This window comes from Uloborus diversus, chromosome 8, assembly GCF_026930045.1.
Source record: "Uloborus diversus isolate 005 chromosome 8, Udiv.v.3.1, whole genome shotgun sequence".
NCBI lineage: Eukaryota > Metazoa > Arthropoda > Arachnida > Araneae > Uloboridae > Uloborus > Uloborus diversus.
Window position 1 is genome coordinate 145,590,192 of NC_072738.1, and position 21,240 is coordinate 145,611,431.

The window sequence follows — 21,240 nt, forward strand, 5'->3', positions numbered from 1 at the left end:
GTTCATGCAGAAACTGGTACATGTAACTAAACATATTTTAGGGGAAAATTTATCAACAGGGATTGATATTGGATATTGGATTATAAAAACCAGTTTTAAAACTTGCCCTGTCAAACAAAAACTTGTACAGGTCTTGACGACAATTTGACTGAGTTATACAGTGAATCTGTAGTGTCAAAAATTCTTGCAGGAAAGTGTGTTAGACGGGCTACAGAAGCACATTCTACATTAAGGGTTGCACTATTTAAATTTTACCTCGATGCTTTTTATATACACAATGAAGAAATGAAATTTCAATGCAAAGAAGGGTGCAAAAATTGCTTTTAAGAAAAAAAAGTATGATGAAACAAAAGAACTTTCCTCGAATATAGTGCAGTATTACTAGATTCTAAAATACATGAAAAAATTAAAGATTTGAAGACACAGAATCAATTGGAAGACCAACATTTAAACTTGCTTTGTTATACATGCATATGATGGATACAATGTTACTTTTATACGGTCTGTTAGATCAGGAAATTGGGAATTACACATTTCTTCATTCGAAGGTTCCGTTCCCCATTTCTTTGCTTTGAATTTAACAAATTATGCAAGTATGATATCATGGTACTTGACTAATATGAAGCGTCTTAAAGTAAAGCAACAAAATCTTCGGAATGAATTCATGGAAGGCAATTGGGCTGTTAAAAAGTCTTTTGTACCGTTTTGTGCTTTAGAGTCAGACGAAGCTTTGGAGCAAGAGAAAAAGAGTATGAAAGTAATTGGTGGAATAGTAAATACATAACTCAATAGGAAAAAAAATAGTTTAGCGTTAAAGAGTAAACATTATCATTTGACAGGTTCAAGAGGAAAGCGACTATACATGAAGATGTGCAATGTATATATAGTGCCATCAGAGTATCAACAAGCCCTATAATATATGAAGGAAGTGAACTTATTAACACAACAAAGTCTGAACATAATGAAGCCATACAAACAGATGTATTTAAGGCAATTAAAACTAATTGAGAATTAAAACTGAAAACACGAATTTCTGGGCCACAATGAGAAAAGAAAAGCTAAATCTATGTAAAAATAGCACGAAGAAAGTTGCAACAAATATAGCTGACACTGTTCTACAGTTAAAAGCCGATCATTATTTAAACTTCTGCTAGTTATATCAAGGAGTCGAGCAGATATTGATTTAAAAACAGCATATGAATTTTAGGCTGTTCCACAGTCTACGTTTAATCTGGATGGGTAGATAAAATTGTTACAAAACAAATCAAAGTTAATGAAGGTTTTAGAAGAATGTGGCTTAGAAAAAGTAGACAGCAGCATCGAAGATTCTTTGCCTTACCCCATGAAAGACTCAAGCATATCGAAGCAAATGAACACAGAATCATACAATGTTGCTGTTCTTTATGGAATGGCGCAGCTACAATCACAGAAGAAAAAAAAGCAAGTGAAAACATGTAATGATTTAGCTGCAGAATTTAATAATAAAATCAAGGAAATTCTTTTAAAATATGATGAAACACACTTTGTGTTTGACACATACATTGAAACTCGCTAAAATCTGCCAATCTGCCATGTGGAAAAAAGAAGTACATTAACAGCCACTGAGTTCAAAATAACCTATTGTACTAATATTAAAAACGTACACATGAAGACCCTACTTTCTCATGTAAAAACAAAGGATAACTTAACAGCTTATCAGGTAAATAAAGCATTAATATACGCACGCAGCATTGAAAAAAAAACCTAATCGTAAGCTGGAGAAATGAAGCTAAATCATCATTAAAAGTTGATGTGACTGTACTGCAAAGCAGTCATTGAAAGGCGGGTGTTAAAATAGTACTGGACTATCTTCATGCTTCTAAGAGAAAGAGCAACCAGTACTCATATATATTCGCCTGACACCGATGTATTTTTGCTAGCATTGTTCTGGTTAAAATCATTTCACTGTCCATGCACATCTTTGACTGGGGTAGGTAGCAACCGAAGAATGACCAGCATTATGATCGCATTAGGACTAGATAAAACAAGAGGAATGTTATGACTCTATGCTCTGTTAGGAAGTAATATAACAAGCTCACTTGCTTAGAAGGGAAAACCTTCTTTTTTGGAAAATTTATAAGATGGCTGACAAAGATACTCTCGACGCTCTGACTCATCTGGGGGTCAACTGAAGAATTCGTTACAAATGATAAAATTGTTATTGAAAGAAGGCTTTATTTGTTCTGAATATTTGCCGCTGACAAAGATTTCTGATATTGGAGAATTTCTTTGGTTCATGTTTTCCAAGCAGGAGACTCAAAATGAAAATTTGCCTCCTGCAAGAGCATCTTTGTCCCCTTACATTTTAAGAGCGCATTATCAGGTATTGGAACGGCATCTTGCTGATCTCAGCAGCACCCGAATTTAACATCACCGTCAGACTTCGGATGGGAAGAGAAAGACAACTTCTATGTTTCAGTTATGTGTACACTTTTTTGTGCTTCTGAGTCTATTTTTGAACTGGTTCGATGCAACTGCGTAAAGGGAAAATGCATTGTTTCATGTAAATGCAAATCTCAAAATATTTCACGCACTGAACTTTGTGTCTGAAGATAATGAGGACTTATGTGAAAATCATAGCCAACAAAGCGATATTGATAACGCTTCAGATGAAGATCTTTAAGTAAAAACTGTTTACCTTTAAATCTATATTTTGAATCAAAATCAGAGTTTAAATAATGAAATCAATCATTCATTACTTGAGTACATAAATAAAATTATCATTATATCTAATATTAAGTAACGGAAGTTGTAATTTGTTTCTGCATTGAAAAACAAAAAATGCGTCTTATAACCCCGAAACGCGTGTATGCAAATTATTTTGCAGTTTTTTTGGAATAATAAATTTGATTTTATCGACAAGCTTTCCAAAATATTTTTTAACTGTTATTGGTTACTAAAAATTTGCATTTAAAAAAAAAGAAAGAAAAAAAAACTAAATGAATAACTTATTTTAAATTGGCAATTAGTTTTCAAATTTGAAATATAATAGTATTAAAACATTAAATATGTAAGATAAGTTGAAAAAACATCATAATATGCCCCTAAAATCAGTTAAAATCGGAAGATTTTCATCAATATCTAGTGCAGCCGCCATCTTGGATTAATGACGTCACACAGGCCATCTGACACAAGTTCAAGCAAAACACCCGGTGAGGCATAGTTATATAGGTCATAAGGAATGTATTAGAATTGGTCTTACAATTTCCTCACGAAATTTCCCACGGAGGGTCTTTTTCCTTAAGTATGCAACTGGACTAAGGGGCGGATACAGGATTTCATTTTATTTTGGGTTGGGGGGAGTGTCATGCTCAAGAACGAAGTCTTACGTACAAAAATTTTCTTCTACGAACAACACCCCCCCCCCCCACTCCCCCCACCGTAAAAACTCTTCAAATATACAAACAAAAATTATTGAAATCATAAAAGCTCTTCAAATATGCTTACAAAAATGCTCGAAATCATTGATAAAATCATTTTAAAAGTTTTCTTTTAAAACCGAAAATTTTCGGAAACGACAACTCAAAGTTTCGGGAAATTTCGGATCACAAAATATTTGCACAATAAATATTTGTATAATACTCGACACATATCCATCTTAGATTATAAATTTGCATGATACTCGACACATCCATCTTATATGCCGAAAAATAACATCACTTAAATTAATGGTAAAAAATGCGGCGAGAACCTAATTAAAAATTAAATGTTCTGTAAATATAATTCGGACTTGATAAATTACTCACCCACTGCTTAATTCCAATTGTAGAAAATCGGATGTTGACGAAGACGTCGCAGTCTCAGACAAGGGCACCCATATGCAAAATTTTAGGGGGGGGGGGCTCAGATATTTCCCCCTTAGTTTGGCAGGATATTTTCCCTATAGAAATCGATTTCAGTACAGACTACAGTTATTAAAATTTGACATTTTTAATAACTTATTCATTAATTGCTGGAGAAAAAATATTTTTACATTTTTGCAAAGAAAAAAGTACTAAAAGCAAGGAAAATTTTTTTTTCTTGAATTACTTAAAGGTATGCCTAATAGTCTTATTTTTATAATGCAACTAAATTAATGAATAATTGGAACACAGAGTGGCATTTAAAGGGATAATTAATAAATTATCTGGTATACGAGGTATTTTTAAGTGACAGGTGTGATCTCGGGTAAATAAAAAAAAATTAATTTGAATTTTGACGTCTTGAATTCAAATTATGTTTTTCGCAATCACGAGTGTGTGCATGTAGGCGTGTGTGTTTGTGTGTACGGGTTATGTGTATGTGTGTGTAGGCATGTGTGTTTGTGTCTGTGGGGGGGGGGGGGGTATGTGTATGTGTGTGTAGGTATATGTGTTTGTGTCTGTGTGCAGGCATAAATGTGTGGGTAGTTGTGTGTATGCTTTTGTGTGTGTATGTGTGGGTGTCTGTATGTATGCGTGTGTGTTTGTGTACGTGTGTGTAGGTGTATGTGTATGTGTGGGTGTCTGTATGTACGCGCGTGTGTATGTGTTTGTGTATGTAGGTGTATGTGTGTGTGTGTGTAGTTGTGTATGTATGCGCGTGTATGTAGGAAATGGATGCAACCCGGAGACGGCTTTCGCTAGAGGTGCAGCATGGTGAGTAGCCCGTCGACGGTGATGCTGCGGAGGGTGGCGATGGGAAAATAAAATCAAAGGACATCAAAAACAGTCAAGTGAGAACAATAAGCAATCGTGATTGCTCAAAAAGACACCACTAATAAGTTTGAAATAATCATGAAATTACTTTTGCTTATAACTAATTCCTTGCAAAAACTGCTGAACCCTTGAGATCCTAGGAGCCATTATTGAGCTGCCATAAGGCTTACAATTGAATGTTTTTTTTTTTTTTTGAAATATTTATAGTACCTAGACAATCCGATTAATATGTCTTAAATCCATATTGCCTTACATTGTGCTTTATTTATTGTTGTTCCAAAACCAGAATGTGATTGCGGAGCTGAAAGCGACGACTGCAGTTTTGTGGATGGGAAGAAGAGTTGTATTTGTTCCCTTCCTACGTATATTCAAAACGGAGGTTACTGTGTGCGTGAGTACTAGTTTCATTACGTTTTTTAAAAAGTTGAAATTAATATATACACCGCCAGCTCAGTCATTCCATCCGAGGACTGCTGTTTCGTGCTTTTTAGCAGCTATCAGCCCAGAATAGGAAGAATCTGTGCTGGAGGCGGAAAACCTTTTAAAGGAGCCAAGAGAGCCAAACAAACTAGTAGCAAATGCAGAATTAGTACACCAGACAAGTGCACGAAACTGCAGTCCTCGGAGCAGAGCCGTGTCCAAGGGGAGGGTTTTAGGAGTTAAACCCCTCCCAGTGAAAAAAAATCAATGAATCATTAAACGATTTTCCAAAACGTATTTTAAGTTTTAATTAATTTTAGAGTTAAACTCTGATACAGTATTCACCCTCTTTAATATTTCCCCAACTTTAACAATTAACATTTTCCTCAATTGTAGGATTCCCAAGCACCTTCGCTTCCAAGTGCTTGAAAAAAATTGAATGGTTGGTTGGCTGTCCGGCAATGCTGTAAGCATGCAGGGGAAAATTATTTAAAAGAACATTAGAGAATGACGTAGTCCCCCCCCCCCCAAAAAAAACTTAGGGGCAGGGAAAATGGTTACTTTGCTTACTGTTTTTTTTTTTTTTTTGGTACGCCTTTAGTGTAGGATGAATTAGTCGCTTCACACAAACAGCAATTTTTTTTTAAATAAAATTTTTACTTTCATTAAATTTCTGTTCAATGTTATTTGATGGAAAAACAAAAGAAAAAAAAAAGAAACTAGAATTAGGTGGCATAAAAGAAATATGTGTGCTTTTGCAAAATGTTCAACTGCGCAAATAAGATTTCATTAAAAAAAATAATAAAAACGCAAAACGTATAAAAAAAGCCTAGTTATCGAACTTAAAATGAACTATTCAACACGCGTAGTTAGTTTTCCTTTGACCACGTAAGTTACATAGGCAAAAAGTTTCAACCCCTCCCTTTATGAAATCCTGGACACGGGCCTGCCTCGGAGGGAAATGACTAAGCTGGCGGTGTATTTTCTGTATTTCTGCCTTAGCCCTAGCTTAGAGCGGTAACTTACTGCAAAATAACTATGCTTGCTAATTTTTTCCTAATTGATGCATACTTGTGCGCATGTATTTTTTTTTTTTAAGCTTCAACATGTACACTGCAAACAACAATTACAATTGACAAAGGTTTACATGCACTACATTGTAAAAAGGATTCAGAAACGTTTCTGGAAAGACCCCCTGGACAGCTGATGTGTCCAATTTCTGTAACATATCTTGCGAAAAAACAGGAATGTTTTCCGCTAAAAGTCAGTTGCCTTCATCCTTAAATCTATCTAAATAATACAGAAATATCTCTGCTTGAAGCCAGTCATGAGGCAGGGCCGGATTTGGAAGTGGAATGGAGGCCCCTAATCAGGGTTCGAAAAGATCATCATATTTTCGAAAATATCCGATAATTTCATATATATCCGAATGTTTTGATATATATGTATATATCCGATATTTTCGACCCGTGAAAGTTAGGATATTTTGTAAAAATTTTATTGTGGGGGCCCCTCTCTTTGTTTTGGAGGCCCCGGGACTGTAGCCCCCGCCTGCCCTCCCTAAATCCGGTTCTGTTCAGAGGAAACTTAAGCTGGTTTTAAATAGTAGCTTGGCACCTTCCTGATTTCCCAAGACAGCTCCAAAAACCTTATTGAAACTAGGATAAACGTTAAGACACAGAATAGCAAGTAAAGCTTGATCGCGAAGAGAAGGTGGATGACCTTCAAGCAAAAACATCATTTGTATTGTTTGTCGTACAGGCTGTCCAGGAAAGCACTCCCTGATTTCAAAATTAAATATCTGGAAAACAAAGACCGAGATTGGAAGAAAATAAACGGTATGTTTATTGTGAAACCCATAAAAATCACGTACAGAAAATGGGAAATTAGTAACAAAAATTGCCAACAGGGGGTGCTGCACGCTGTACTTGCAATAGAAGTCCATATAAATAGTGCTGCGAAGGGGTTGGACAATAATTTCTAGCGTAAATGTATTGTCTGACCACGGATTGTATGGAAAGACAAACATCCGTTTTACAGCCGGAAATGGACGAATCTATTATTTTTTAGCGATGCTAGCTTTTGCAGAAGCAGAGTCTAATTCAAATGAGCGGAATACCGGCATAAAATTTTTACTTTTTCCCCTCATTCAGATAGATTTGTCTTATCTGGACGTTTGAAAATTCCATACAATCCGTGGTCGGACAGTAAGTACCTCTGAGAGGCAAAACTACTGCTGAAGCTCCTAACATCTTCGCAGCACTATTTATGGGAATTTCTATTGCAATTACAGCGTGCAGCGCCCCCCGCTGGCCATTTTTGTCACTAATTTCTAAACATGATTTTTATGGGTTTCACAAAAAACATGCCGTTTATTTTATTCCAATATCGGCCTTTGTTTTCGAGATATTTCATTTTGAAATCAGGGAGTCCTTCGCTGGACTCCCTGTACATGAGAGAGGTTCCAAGCTATTACTTTTAACTAACTTAAGGTTCCAGAAACATAACTGGCGCTATCCGGAAACAATTCTGTAATATTTAGAAGTATTCAATAATATTTTTAAGAAGGTTACTGTCTTTTAGTGAGAAACGTTTCTGTTTTTTTGCAAGAAATATTACAGGCAGAAATTGAGCACACTAGCTGTCCATTATTTTCCAGGAACGTTTTTGACTTGTTTTTACAGTGTAGGGTTAAAATTAGTATCGATGGTGTTCAAAGAGTAATATTTTTTTATTACTCTGAACTTACTAACTAAGAGTCATAAAATGAAGGTTTTCATACTCAATTACTCTCCGAGCCATACATGGAACAACATTCATCTCTCAATTCATCGTATCGTTGTAACACTGAAATTCTGTTGCTTTTTATTCCAACTGACTTTCATGTAATTTATTTTGAAAACAGCGTAAATGACATACTTCTGCATTCATACTATCATGCTTCTATTTTCATTCAAGATTACTTTTTAATTGAAGATTTAATGCAGGTGATGTGAATAGTTAACTAAATACTTCTACGTTGTTTAATAAATTAATGAAAATTTTGAAAAATAGCTGTAGTTTCGCATCCCTTATGGACCATTTCGATACAAATGTCCGGTCCATTTATACAAAACCCTTTACACAAATTTTCACAAAATTTGACATACAAATTATTTACATCATCTTTGAACTGTTTAATGTTTTAAAAGTGTTCTCACTCTGCTGCAAAGCTTGGATGAATGGGAAAATCATTTATAAATTCTCATAAGGCATTTCGCTCTTTAAAAATTTCAAAGAAGAAAACATTATGAAGAAGAACCCAAAAAAGTATTTTCAATGCAAACATAAATATTATTAAAAGTGTGGCTGAGTGACTCGTGAAAGCAATAATTTTGCATGTGAAAAAACAGGTTGTGGTAAATACAGTCCTGCCCAAGTGAGCGTCTGACGGAAAAAAAAGAAACACAATCACGCAAAACCGGTTTCGCCATCTCATATTTGTTTCCAAGTTAGTCTCTAATTCAGCAATATATCACCAAATGATCGCCAGTCTGAGACGCTATATGTATTAGTTTCGCATTGAAATAAGTAATTAATAGCCACAAAAAAAAAAATGAGTAAATAGGCTTTTTAGAACACCCGATCGAAAACAAAAAGGGAAATGCGCAACTGGAACGTACGCGCACTCTACATGCGAAATTTTAACCTTCTACAGCTTACAATTTTTGAGTTATGGCTTATGAGAGATACATACGTACATCCAGCCGCAAGAAACAACGCAATTATTAACTTGTTTAGTAGCTGAATACAGTATTAAAAACTGTTTTGGGGTGACTAAAATAGAAATTCATACTGAAATTTAAGTAAACAATTTTATATAAAAACAATAACTCCCTTTACTTTTGTATTAGAAAGTAAAACAACAAAGGTCCTTTTTTTTTTCGAAAACATCGGCCAATTCCATCGGCTTTTCGATGTTTTTTTAAGGCCGATGGGCCGATGTTTCCTGCAAGTTAGCATGGGCCCGCCGATGTCGATGCCGGTGGCTAAATTGTTGAACCATCGGCGCCGATGCATCGGCCAGGCCGATGTATCGGTCGAGTCCTATTAGGCACTAGGCAAAAATTATTAGACAAGGTCATACAGGTACCCCACGCGGCCTTTTGTGTGCTGTTTAGCACGCGAGCTCAACCAGTTATACCTCAAATATAACCCTATTAGATGGCGCTGACGCTTACGGGCCTTGACAATTTATGACTTTTCTGTGTTAAACAGATGCAAATATGATCCGCTTATGCATCCACCAATCAATGTCAACGTTTGTGGTGTATGCATGAGCGGATCCACAGCAAATGTTTCAAAATTAGTTTATTTTGTATTGGACGTCGCCCATTTTGACCGCAAGAGGCGCTGAACGGAACCCCTGCATCCACCAGCCAATGGCAACGTAATGAAAACAAGGATTCCTTGTAGCGCCCTCTTTGTTGCTATGATTTTCAGCGATTGTCACTGCCTGTAAGCGTAAGCGAAATTTGGTGGGGCTATACCTCAAACAACTGTTAGGGTGCATTCGGAAACGAGGATCGGTAGCCTTGGTGCTACCGCATGCGTTCAGAAAAGCTTGCGTTGGAACCGGTGACGTCACCTAACCGCGTTCGGAAATGCTGCGGTTGCTTTTGGCGGTCGACTTGGTATCAACCTGTCGCACCGCTGCCAGGACGCTGTTAGCGATATCATTAAGTCTGTATAGGCCAATCCGGTCGTGTTATCGTAACGCATGTGACTTTTCTATCACGAAAGTTACGCTTTGATTGAAGCGTCGTTTGCTGCTGAACTAGAACTACCGCGGTGTAACCACGAGTGTTCGGTAACACAGCTGTTCTAGCAGGCCCCCTAAAGAAATTCCAATTACGTCATAACCACACTGAATCGTAACCGGTGGATTATTTTCGAACTCAGCCATATATGATCGTGCAGAAAGTTTCTAACATGACTGTAGAATTTTGTTCATTAAAACAGGTAAATGTGATGCCACTTTAAGTAAGTGCAGGAACGGTGGCGTATGTAATCCGGAAACCCGATTCTGTGACTGCAAAAAAGGCACCAAAGGATTTCGTTGCGAGGAAATCATTGATTGCGAGCAGTTCAATATTTGTGGAGGAAGTACCGATTTAACATGCGTCTACAACGAACTACTTGAAGAAGCCTACTGCAAGTGTGATAATGATTTGTACGAATTTGATGAACAGGACATGAAATGCAAAGGTAAGTTTCTTCGCTTCAAGTTAGCCCTGATAAAACTCGATGATTCGCATGAATTTAAATCAAGGAATGCATTCATCTCAATTATGGCGCGATTTGGAAAACAATTTGCGTTCAGATAGTGTACTTGATACTGATTTTCGTAAATTATTTTTCTGCTATGTTTCACATTCAATATTTATACATTTATTCTCGTCTACAATGTGATATATTTTATGTATTATTTCATTTAGTTATCGTCTGCGCAATCACTTTTTTTTTGTTATGTCAATGGCAAAAGAAATTAGATAGAACAGTTGAAATACTTCGATGGAAGGTTTTGGAGGAGAATAATACTCCAATGTTCAAAAATATGAGAATTTGTATACGTTGTCGAATATCATGTAACAAAATGAACGAAATGCAAAACCACTGATAAGAGACAAAGATGCAAATCTCAAACGTCGAATACCTAAGCGTGCACGTGTGTGGGGTTGGAGTCAGTAGAGGAATAGGCTGTATAATCGCGTGTAACAACGGGTCCATCTTGTTATCTAACAAACTCCTGCGAATTTCTCTGTGCTTTTTGGAAGCACCTAGTGTTTTCCGATTCTATCGGTGAAAATGAGTAACCATCAACGTTTAAATGATGGAATGAGGAGACGAATTTCGGGGAGGCTAGAAGCTGGCCAATCTAGAGTCCATATTTGTAGAGAATTCCCTTTAACGCCCAGCGTCGTGTGCAACTTATAGTGACAGTTCCATTATACAGGATCCTATGAGAAAAGGCTTGAACACGATCGTCCAAGAAGCACGACGGCCAGACAAGATCGCCATTCTGTCCCTTATAACGAGGGCGTAACAGGGATACTATGGCTTCTCAGCTATCTCGTGGTTTGTATGCGGCCATTGGAAATGAATTTCAAGGTCAACTGTTTCCAGAAGTTTTGATGAAAGACAATAAATTGTTCGCAAGAAGACCTACTGTTTGCGTCCCGTTAATTGCTACGAACAGGAGATGTCGTTTAGCATTGCGAAGGAAGCAAAGATATTGGAGTATTGACCGATGGGCTACCCGTTCTCTTCACTAACGAGTCCCAGTTCAGCTTAGCCGACGATTCTCGTCGAACGTTTTCCGATATCCGCGTAATCGACTCTTATTCAGAAGTAGGTCCAAATGCGGCCATTGGAAATGAATTTCAAGGTCAACTGTTTCCAGAAGTTTTGATGAAAGACAATAAATTGTTCGCAAGAAGACCTACTGTTTGCGTCCCGTTAATTGCTACGAACAGGAGATGTCGTCGAAACAACCTGATGCCGGTCTGGGCCGGCATCAGGTTGGGTGGCCGCACATCCCTCCATGTCTTATAAAGAGGCATGAGACAGCTGTGTGGTATAGGGATAAGGTCTTGGAGCTCTATGCTCACGTTTTCAAGGTGCTTTTGGTTCTGGATTTACTTTCATGGACGACAACGCGGAGTGTCATAGAACTAGTATGGTCAACGAATTTCTGGAAATGGAGCATATTTGCCGGATAGATGGGCCAAGCAGATCACGTGACTTCAAACCTATAATGTATGTCGGGGACGCCCTCAGGAGGGCAGTTGTAACTCGAAATCCCCTCCGAGGGCCGTCCATGGCCTGTGTTGTATAGTTTTTATTAACAACATTATTAAATCAGTCCACTATTAATTATAAATTAATAGTGGTGTTATTGAGTGAGTGGGACTAATTCCCCCTGGAACTCATAAACTGCCTCATTTTAGGTATGGAGCCACGCTGCGAAGCCCGCATATCTCTTAGAGGATACCATACCCCAAACTATTCCCGTTTTGTTTGCTCAATGTGATAACCGTTGTTTCATTCCTTCCCACTCCAACGAGTGTTGCTCAAAATCATGCGCGTGTATTAAAAATGCAAGACGGTTGGTTGTTTTGTATTGTATAAATGTACATACAGTCGAATCCCGACTTACGCGAGGGATGTGCTCCAAGACCCCTTGCGTAAGTCGAAATTTCGCGTTGTGGCGAAGGCTGTGTGTAAAAACTTTTATAAATATACCCAATTATTTTAAACACTTGTAAACACCACCTAAAACTGTTAAAAATCATTTCTCAACGACACATTAGTTTCTTACATAAAATGCTGAATTTTTATTTGTATTTTACAATAAAACCGTTTTATTCAACCCAAAATACTGCTACGATGCTCAAAATCAATGATCAATGGGAAAAAAAAAGATATAAAATAAACCAATATGGTACGCAGTGCGTACTGTATGTAGTAAGGAAAACAAATGGCGATAGTTGTAATGTATATAGTAGATCCAATAATGATATTTGTAACTTAATAAAGTGAAGATGATGATGATTTATGCTGCTAGATCCAACCGTTATTCTTATATATTTTTAAATGAATAATACAGTTGCTTCACTATTTTTTATAGCGTTTCCATCTATGGTAACACCTCTCTCTTGGTTTCTTAAATTTATGGTAACATCCTTCTTCCTGGTTTCTTAAATTCACAATACAAGAGCAGCTTCCATTTTAATAATTTTTGCATTTTCCTTAGATACTACTCAGTGAACTTTTACGGATTTCTTTTTCTTGACTTTTAATTGTACATAATGGAAGATCCACTTATACCTAATTGTAGTGCTACCTTCAACGCATTTTATAGTTGTTCATGCTCATAACCTAAAGCTTTTCTTTGATTGTCAGAAACTTTCTCTTTTTCTTTCATCTTCACAAACTTTAGATGAAACGCCGCTTTTATGTGTCATTATATTTCATCAACATTCACATTTAGAATGAGAAAAATAAATGGAAATTGAAGAGTATTTGTATAAGCGAGATGATCAGATTAGTACGATGTGGGAACTTCCGCTCTCAGTGATGCTAAAAGGATGAAGGTCCATTCACGAAAAAAAAGAAAATAAAAAAAAATAGTAGAAAATAACAAGTCCGAAACTTATACACCGCAATTCCCTTCCGAAAATTTTTGTGATGCGGGCGAGGAATTCGCGTTAGATCTAAAATTGTTTAATGGGGGAAAATCGCGTTATAGCCATTTCGCGTAAGTCGGATCTCGTTGTAGTGGGAGTCGACTGTATATTTGTCATGTCAATTTAAATGGTAAGCTGAATTAAGTATAATCTTTGAAGAACAGCAAACAATGTTTATTAAAGTCTGTTATGAAAAAAGCCTCAAGTATAAAAAGAATACATTTACATTTTTATGACCTGATTGGTAATGTTTTTCTTAAGAGGATAATTGCAGAAAACTACTAATTTTACTTAATTATTAACTAATTTTATTCACAAATGTTTTTTGCGATACACGGGCTACTATAGTTTTTATGGAGCAGGTTCCATGACATACCACATTACTTACCTCCAATTCTTTCCAAATGCAACCAACTCTAACAGACTTAGTAGAGAGAGACAACAAATAAACAAAACTGGCAGGGCCTACTAGGCCTACTATAAGCCTACTAGACCGAGGGCTAAAGCCTCTGCTTTTTAGAGGCTCTAAATTGTTTTTGCCAATGCAGCCCGGGAGAACACGCGCTTCCTGGGTAAACGTTAGGACGCGCGGGGGTTATTGAAATGACCCCAGATCAAAACCTAGTCATACGCTAATAAAAACACCATTTTTCGACTTCTTTACTGTTAAAAACATAACGTCTTATAATTTTCGACATTAAAATAGAATTTTAGGCGTAAGTGCAATTTATAAATGAGTCTTACATTGCACTTATAATGAAGGCATTTCTACATTTGTTCTTTAAATCAAGTTCAGACCCACGTGAATAATAACACTTTATGTGAGTTTTAAAAACTTCATTACAACTATAATGCTGTAATTGGTGTTTGTAATGCATAAACTTGTAGAATTAATGCTAAAAATGTTTCATTTTTTATCAAAACTAAAAAAAAAAGGAAAAAAAGTCGCTACATTCAAGGCTATCTCGTCTCATTTTGCTTCACTTTACATCGTAATTTTCCATTAAACAATCACAGTTATTCACTTTATTTATTTCTTTTTCAACTCTGTATCATATTCGCTGAAATTTTTATCATCTAAAAACTTCTCTTCTAAAAAAAATCTTTAGCTCCATATTCTTCATTGATGAAGCAATTTTTTGTTTCAATATCAGCAAAAAGTGCTTAAAAATGACATTTCTTTCTCGTATGGTATTGGCATTACTATTTACATGAAATAACTTCAATATGAAGGAATATAAACAAAATAACCGTATTGGCCATTCGAAATAGTTGGTCTGTGAAACAAACGGCAGGACGCGCGGGATTATTTATGAATAAAAATGAACTGATGGCTAGTTTTTTGGCAATTACTATTTGCAGATGGCTTGGGGTCATAAAATGACACCCGCGCGTCCTCCCGGGTTAAAACTGTAAGGTTTGACTGCAGGGGACCTTGAAAAAACGTTTGATCAAGGGTGCGCTGATATCTGAATCGGCCGCTACTGGATGTATTTAAGTATTCTAGTCAAAATCCATATTGCTTCTATCCTGCTTATCCTCAGATACAGTGCTAATGAATTTCGAAAGCTGTGATACTGAAAACTAATCATTAATACATTTTCATGAGTGTTTGTATTTAATTCCAGAATGCTATTGCGGCAGACATGGGACTTGCAGTTTTGTGAACAATGTAAAATCTTGTAAATGTGCCAAAAACTTTGCAGTTAAAAGCGGAATCTGTACAGGTAAGTTCTAAAAATTTTTTGACACGCAAAGAAAAAAATCGATTTGATATTTTTTCGTCTATTTTCCCAGTAAAAGTCAGAAAAAGAAGAGAAAAGTACAGAAAATGGGTTAATGCATCTTACAAAAATCACGAAAAAGAAAAAAAAAGTCAAAAATAAATCAAATAATTAAATAAAAATCGAAAAATTAAAAATTGGAATATATGGTATTGAGATGGGAGGAAAAAATCTGTCTGTCGGTCTGTGTGTCCCCCTAATAACTTTTGAGTGAATAGTCCAATTCGAACAATTTTTTTCGTTCGAAAAATCTCGGCGAGGACATCTCATTCCCATTTTTCACTTTTTGATTTGACTGATTTTTCGTTCAATTTTGAACATAGAAAAAAAAAAAAAAAACTTTTACATTAGCGCCTACGGGAGATTCAAGGCAATACCGCGAGCTCAGAAGCGAATTAGCTTCAAACAAGCTTTGTAAGAAAGGTTTTTGAAGAAGAGCATGTATAGAAAATATCTTTTAGGCTTGAGCAATTTTCTGCTCAATTTTGAACAGTTTAAATCTCTTAGCATTGGTGCCTGTGACGAAACTAAGTCAATGTAGATCCTGAAGTTAAAAAAGGCGGATTTACTTCAGACACATTTTGTTGGAAATAGCTTTTAATGACCAACTCCCATCAAATCCACTCCTACACTCCCATCAAATCCGACTCCTGGAATTTTAGGGCAGTCAACTCCGTCCATTCCTGTTGTTTGCAGGATATGTTACTTGCGGAAATTGGGCACATTAGCTGCCCATCATTTCCCCGGAACTTTTCTAAATTGCTGTTACAGTTTATATGTTAAATGTTACCCTAACTCCGAACATGGCCACTGGGATAATCATTATTTTTATTTGAAGTAGAAGGTAGAGGAGCACTACATTATATGTTAACATTATTATGAGAGACAAAACAGGCGACAAATTTAAAAGCCTGATCATTTGTCGCAAGATGGGAGACTCTATTCACCCTGAAATATTTTTAAAAATCATTAAAAGTTATCTTTTTGTCTGGATTGTTATTAAACAATTTTTTAACTTATTTTTCGATGTAAAACAAAAAAATTAAAATTTTAAATGAAATTAAGTATGCGTATTAGATAACTTTAATATATATGTATGTTTCTCGGGGTGCACTGCCCTTATTGTTTATCATTTAAACAAAGGGCGAATGTGTTCACTCTTATTTCTGCTTTTATTGTAACCGCTAACATTTTATTTAATATGTTTAATACGTGGGGTCTTCTTTTGTGATGTGTATTGCGTGTTTTTTTTTTTTTTTAACTAAGGTTTATAGTTACAGCAAGGCGTATAAATGCATCATAATTTAAAAAATAATACATAAAAACTAAACATTTAAGAGTTAATTTGAACACCACTAAAAGAAATTTATTTAGATTTATTTGAGTTTCACTATTGCACGAACTGCTTGTGATACAAAACGATAATTTTTTTTTCATATACATATACCAGGGTGTTCCGCACCCATCCCGCTAAAACTCACCTTCGCAATCTTATTTGCTTCGCAAAGAATTAAGTTGAATCATAATGTATTAAAGTACGCGTTGCTGTTAGAACAAAATTAATATTTCCGCTCTCCTTACCGTAGAAATGAGAGGTTTTAGTTCTTATCATTCATTAAAAAAATTTAAAAAAAATATGACAATCCTGCTCCCACTCGAAGAAAAAGAATTTGATTAAAAATTAGCAACGAAATTAAAAAAGGAAAGAAGAAACAAAAATCCCCGCTTAAAAGTGCTTTCCTCCAGGGTTTGAACTGATTCTGTACCAAATCTGACACCTATAGGTGGTAGGAGGGCTTTTGTGCAAGCGGCCGTACGTAACATTTGAAAAGTTGTTTTCAAACTCGTGATCTTCAGAATTTTTTTCTCTCTATAGCTCAGAGCTTGAACTGAGTTTATCCTAGGATTTTTGTTGAATCAGGAGTTCTTACAACCCTTGCTCTAATGAATTGAGAAAACCGTCTGATAAACTTATCTTGTGCAGAAAAAAGCTCTATTCAATGGCATAAAATTGTAAAAGGGGCGGGAATCCTTTCGCCATCCTATTAGATAACACGTGGCAAGTTTTAGCTTTAAAAAAAAGGACAAAAATACTTAACCTCTAAAGAAAGAAAGAACTTCGTTGCACAAATCTTTGAGGTCCGCAGTAAATTTTTGCCGAATTTCAAGTCGGTACGTGCTATGGAGTCTTCTAGAACCTAGACATCGCTGAACCACAAAAACATACACACACAAGTACAAACAAAATTTTTACGGAGCGTTTTTAGTATATTGTCATAAGGTTAATTTTTCCTTCATAAAATGCTTTTTTTTTTACTTTTGCCTTAAAAATACTTCTATAAACGTACACATTGTATATGTATTGATATTTAGATATCGCTCGTTTGAAAGAAGAGTACCCCAATACGAAATTTTTAACTTTCTTCTCTTTTTTTTTCGTTTAAAGGGCTTCAAATGACTTTATCTTCTTTGGAAAATAATGACACTTTTTTGTTCTAATAGTATTAACCACTGGAGAGCACAGCAAATTTACTTTTTTTACAGCAAATTTCCTGAAGAGTAAAACTTTTCAAACGCTTCTTCTGTAAACTTTCATTTCTTCGTATTGTGGCAATTGTCTTCCAAATGAGCGATATGTTTACGTTTTTCTCTTTATACCTCTAGAATGTGACTGTGGAAAGTTTGGCTCGTGTTACTTCGCCGGAAACGATAAAAAATGCAACTGCAGCGATGGATACGTAGCGAAGGATGGTATATGCGTGGGTAAGTATTTGAATAATATGAAGTCCCTATTTTTTTTTGTAATGTACAGTCAAGCCCGCTTCTTAAAATATCGGATAAAATAATATCCCGCATACTGTTATGCATTTTCAATGTACCAAACTGCTGATGTCTATTATTTTAATTAAGTTTAATGTAATATCCCGCTTACTAGAATCATTTTTCGTTGAATATCCCGCTTAACGTTATGCATTTTCAATGTACCAAACTGTTGACGTCTATTATTTTAATCACGTTTAATGGAATATCCCGCTTATTAGAATCATTTTTCGTTGAATATTGCTATTCCGTTAAGCGGGCTCGACGGTATTACACTATTAGTGAGTGAAGAATGATTGAATGAAATAATGAGTGGATCACATCTCTAAATATTTATAAACTCTGTATTTTCATTTCGTAGGATCGCAAAGTTCCTATAATTTTTTACTTCCTTTTACAAACTAGTATGTTGTGGCCATCACGAAACTTTCTTCTATATATATTTTTTTTCTGTTCCCTCCCCATGCTTGACGAGGAAGCAATATTCCCAACAAAAACAAAATTACACATGCAAAAACTTGACGACCATCCCAATGTCTGAATTATTGCAAAAGCAAAGCAAAGAGCGAAAATTGAAAGTTATTTTAAAAGCCTTGCTTGAATTAATTACAAATATTTTATTTGTTAACAAACATAAGATGGCAACAGTTAAAAATTTTAAATCATTGAGATAATATTTCCGATCATTTCCATACAATTAAAATCACGAGAAATACGCAGACGACAATCTATTACGATTTATCTTTCTTATTGTTGCATTAATAAAACTATTTTTATTTGCAAAAAAAAAAAAATAAAATAAATAAATCAACACCTCTTGGAGCGATTGGCGTCAAAATTGAACCAAAGCAGGTTTACATATGGATTCACATATATTCCAAATTTCAACCAGAACGTAGCATTACTTCTTGAGATAGGGCACTCAAAATGGAAAAAAAAGAACGGGTGATTGTGCTATCCCCTTTTTAGCTGTTGACACTAAAATAAAATCAGCTCTTATACTCACTAAGGGCTACTTGCCGATAAATTTTTCTTTCATTCCGTTCATTATTTCTTGAGATACAGCAGTCACAATTGACGACAAAAAACGTTCTATAGCTCAACCCCCGTTTGAGTTATTGACACCAAAATTGAATCAGCACCTGTTCCTGTTAATGGCAACATATGGACCAAATTTTACGAGCGGATGCAGACAGAACGACTGCTTATGCTAAAAACTTAGATAATTTTTCCTCTTGCTGGTTTTGCTTTGCGCATGCGTAAAAGGGAAATTCAAATCTTTAAAATCCCTTGAAAGGGAAATTTAAATCCCCTATGCTTTGTTTACTTTTGCCGCGTTATACTGAACCTATACGTTAGCTTTCTGAGTTAAAATTTTGATTAAAAATTTTCTTTTCTTCGATGTTTTCGTTACATATTTTTATTATCTTTTTAATTGTAAACATTTGTTGACATTCGTTTCTTTTCCCGGTGTTTTATGATAGATATTTATTTATTGTTAATTTTTTTAGTTGAATTATTCTATATATAGAAAAACCCGCATTTATATTTCTTGCTCATAATTTTTCCTGCCAAAGCATGGACAACTCGGACGATGATGATTTTCAAAGCTTTCAGCATGAATGCCCACAATGTGGGAAAACATTTTCGAAGTCGTCGAATTTGTATGCTCATATAAGAAACATCCATAAAACTGAGCCGTGGTTTCCGAAGTCACTAATGTCTTGTCCACTTTGCAAAGCTGAATTCAAGCAAAAAAAGCATATGAGCTACATTTATTTGAAACTCACCAAATAAAAATAAAAAAAACAGCTAATAAATTTTGAAAATTTCCAAGAATTTAATAACTGGAAAAATGAAATTGAGAAAACAACTCATGCTCAATTTGTGAAAAAATGCGGCACAAAAAGGAAGACGGATGAAATTGTTTCCTTCTTTTACTGTCATCGAAGCGGGGTTTTCAAAAGCAAGGGCAAGCAAAAGAGGCACATAAAAGTGAAAGGAAGCAATGTGATTGGGCACAATTGTCCTGCCATGATGAAAGTTGTGGAAAAGTCAAGAGAAGTATGCGTGGAGTTCTTCGAAACGCATGTTGGACATACCAATGACATTGGCAAAATGGCCCTCACGCATGAAGAAAAAGTAAGGATCAGCACACAACTGAGCAGTGGTACCTCAATTTCTAAAATATTAGATGATATTCGAAACTCCATATCAATTGATTACCAAAGAATTCATTTGGTAACAAGGAGAGACATTTTAAACATTAAAAAAGAGTTCAACATTAACCATGAGGGGATTATCGATCCAAATGATGCAGAAAGCGTGTCAAAATGGGTTACAAAATGTAATGAAAATGAAGATTCCCCTGTGATCTTTTTCAAGCAGCAAGGCACTTTCAATGAGGAAATACCACAATTGGCCACAGATGACTTTCTGCTAATAATAATGAACTCGTGGCAGAAGCAGATGTTTTCGATGTTCGGCAATGATATAATATGCATGGATTTCACTCATGGAGTAAATGCATACAATTTTGATTTAGCTACTATTTTGGTAGTTGATGATAAGAGGGAAGGATTCCCTGCGGCATTCATTTTCAGCAATCGCCATGACAGTTGCTTATTAATTGTTGCACTACAAAAATTAAAAAATCATGGCATAAATGTTTCACCATCAATTTTTATGTCAGATGATGACAATGCCTTTTATAATGCATGGCAGAGTGTTTTCGGAAAAGGAAGCAAAAAACTTTTGTGCAGTTGGCATGTTGACCGTAGCTGGCAAAAGAAACTTGAAAAGTGTTGCAAAAAAGAGGATCAGCCATGGGTGTATAAACATCTTTACTGTTTACATAATGAGACAGACGTTGAAGCTTTTAATAATATGTTGCCTGCCTTTTTAGCCTTATTGAAAAAAGAACCTTCTACAGTGGAGTTTGCTAGATATTTTGAAGCTCATTATGCAAACCGCGTAGAACTATGGGCAGCTTGCTACCGACTATGGTCCGGAATAAACACAAATATGTACATGGAAAGCATGCATAAGGTCATAAAGCATATTTATTTGGATGGCAAGAGGGTGAAGAGGTTAGATAGAACCGTTCATGTTATTATGAAATTCGTTAGAGATAAAACATTTGAACGTCTCATAATGTTTGAAAGAGGGAAAGTAACTTCTAAAATGAGTCAGATGAGAAGAGCTCATAAACTTGCAGCTTCTGTCACCAACTCTGACATATTAAAAAGTGAAGATGGTTGGTCTGTTCCTTCC

General features: G+C 35.6%; 1 protein-coding gene across 1 annotated transcript in view; it reads left to right on the plus strand.

Annotated features, from left to right (window-relative positions):
• LOC129228662 (neurogenic locus notch homolog protein 1-like) overlaps positions 1-21,240 on the plus strand; it is a 76,616-nt gene that overhangs the window by 28,306 nt on the left and 27,070 nt on the right. Inside the window, exons 8-9 of the mRNA XM_054863346.1 lie at positions 5,002-5,106; positions 10,137-10,382. Coding sequence (XP_054719321.1) covers positions 5,002-5,106; positions 10,137-10,382 — 351 coding nt within the window. The remainder of the gene's footprint in view (positions 1-5,001; positions 5,107-10,136; positions 10,383-21,240) is intronic.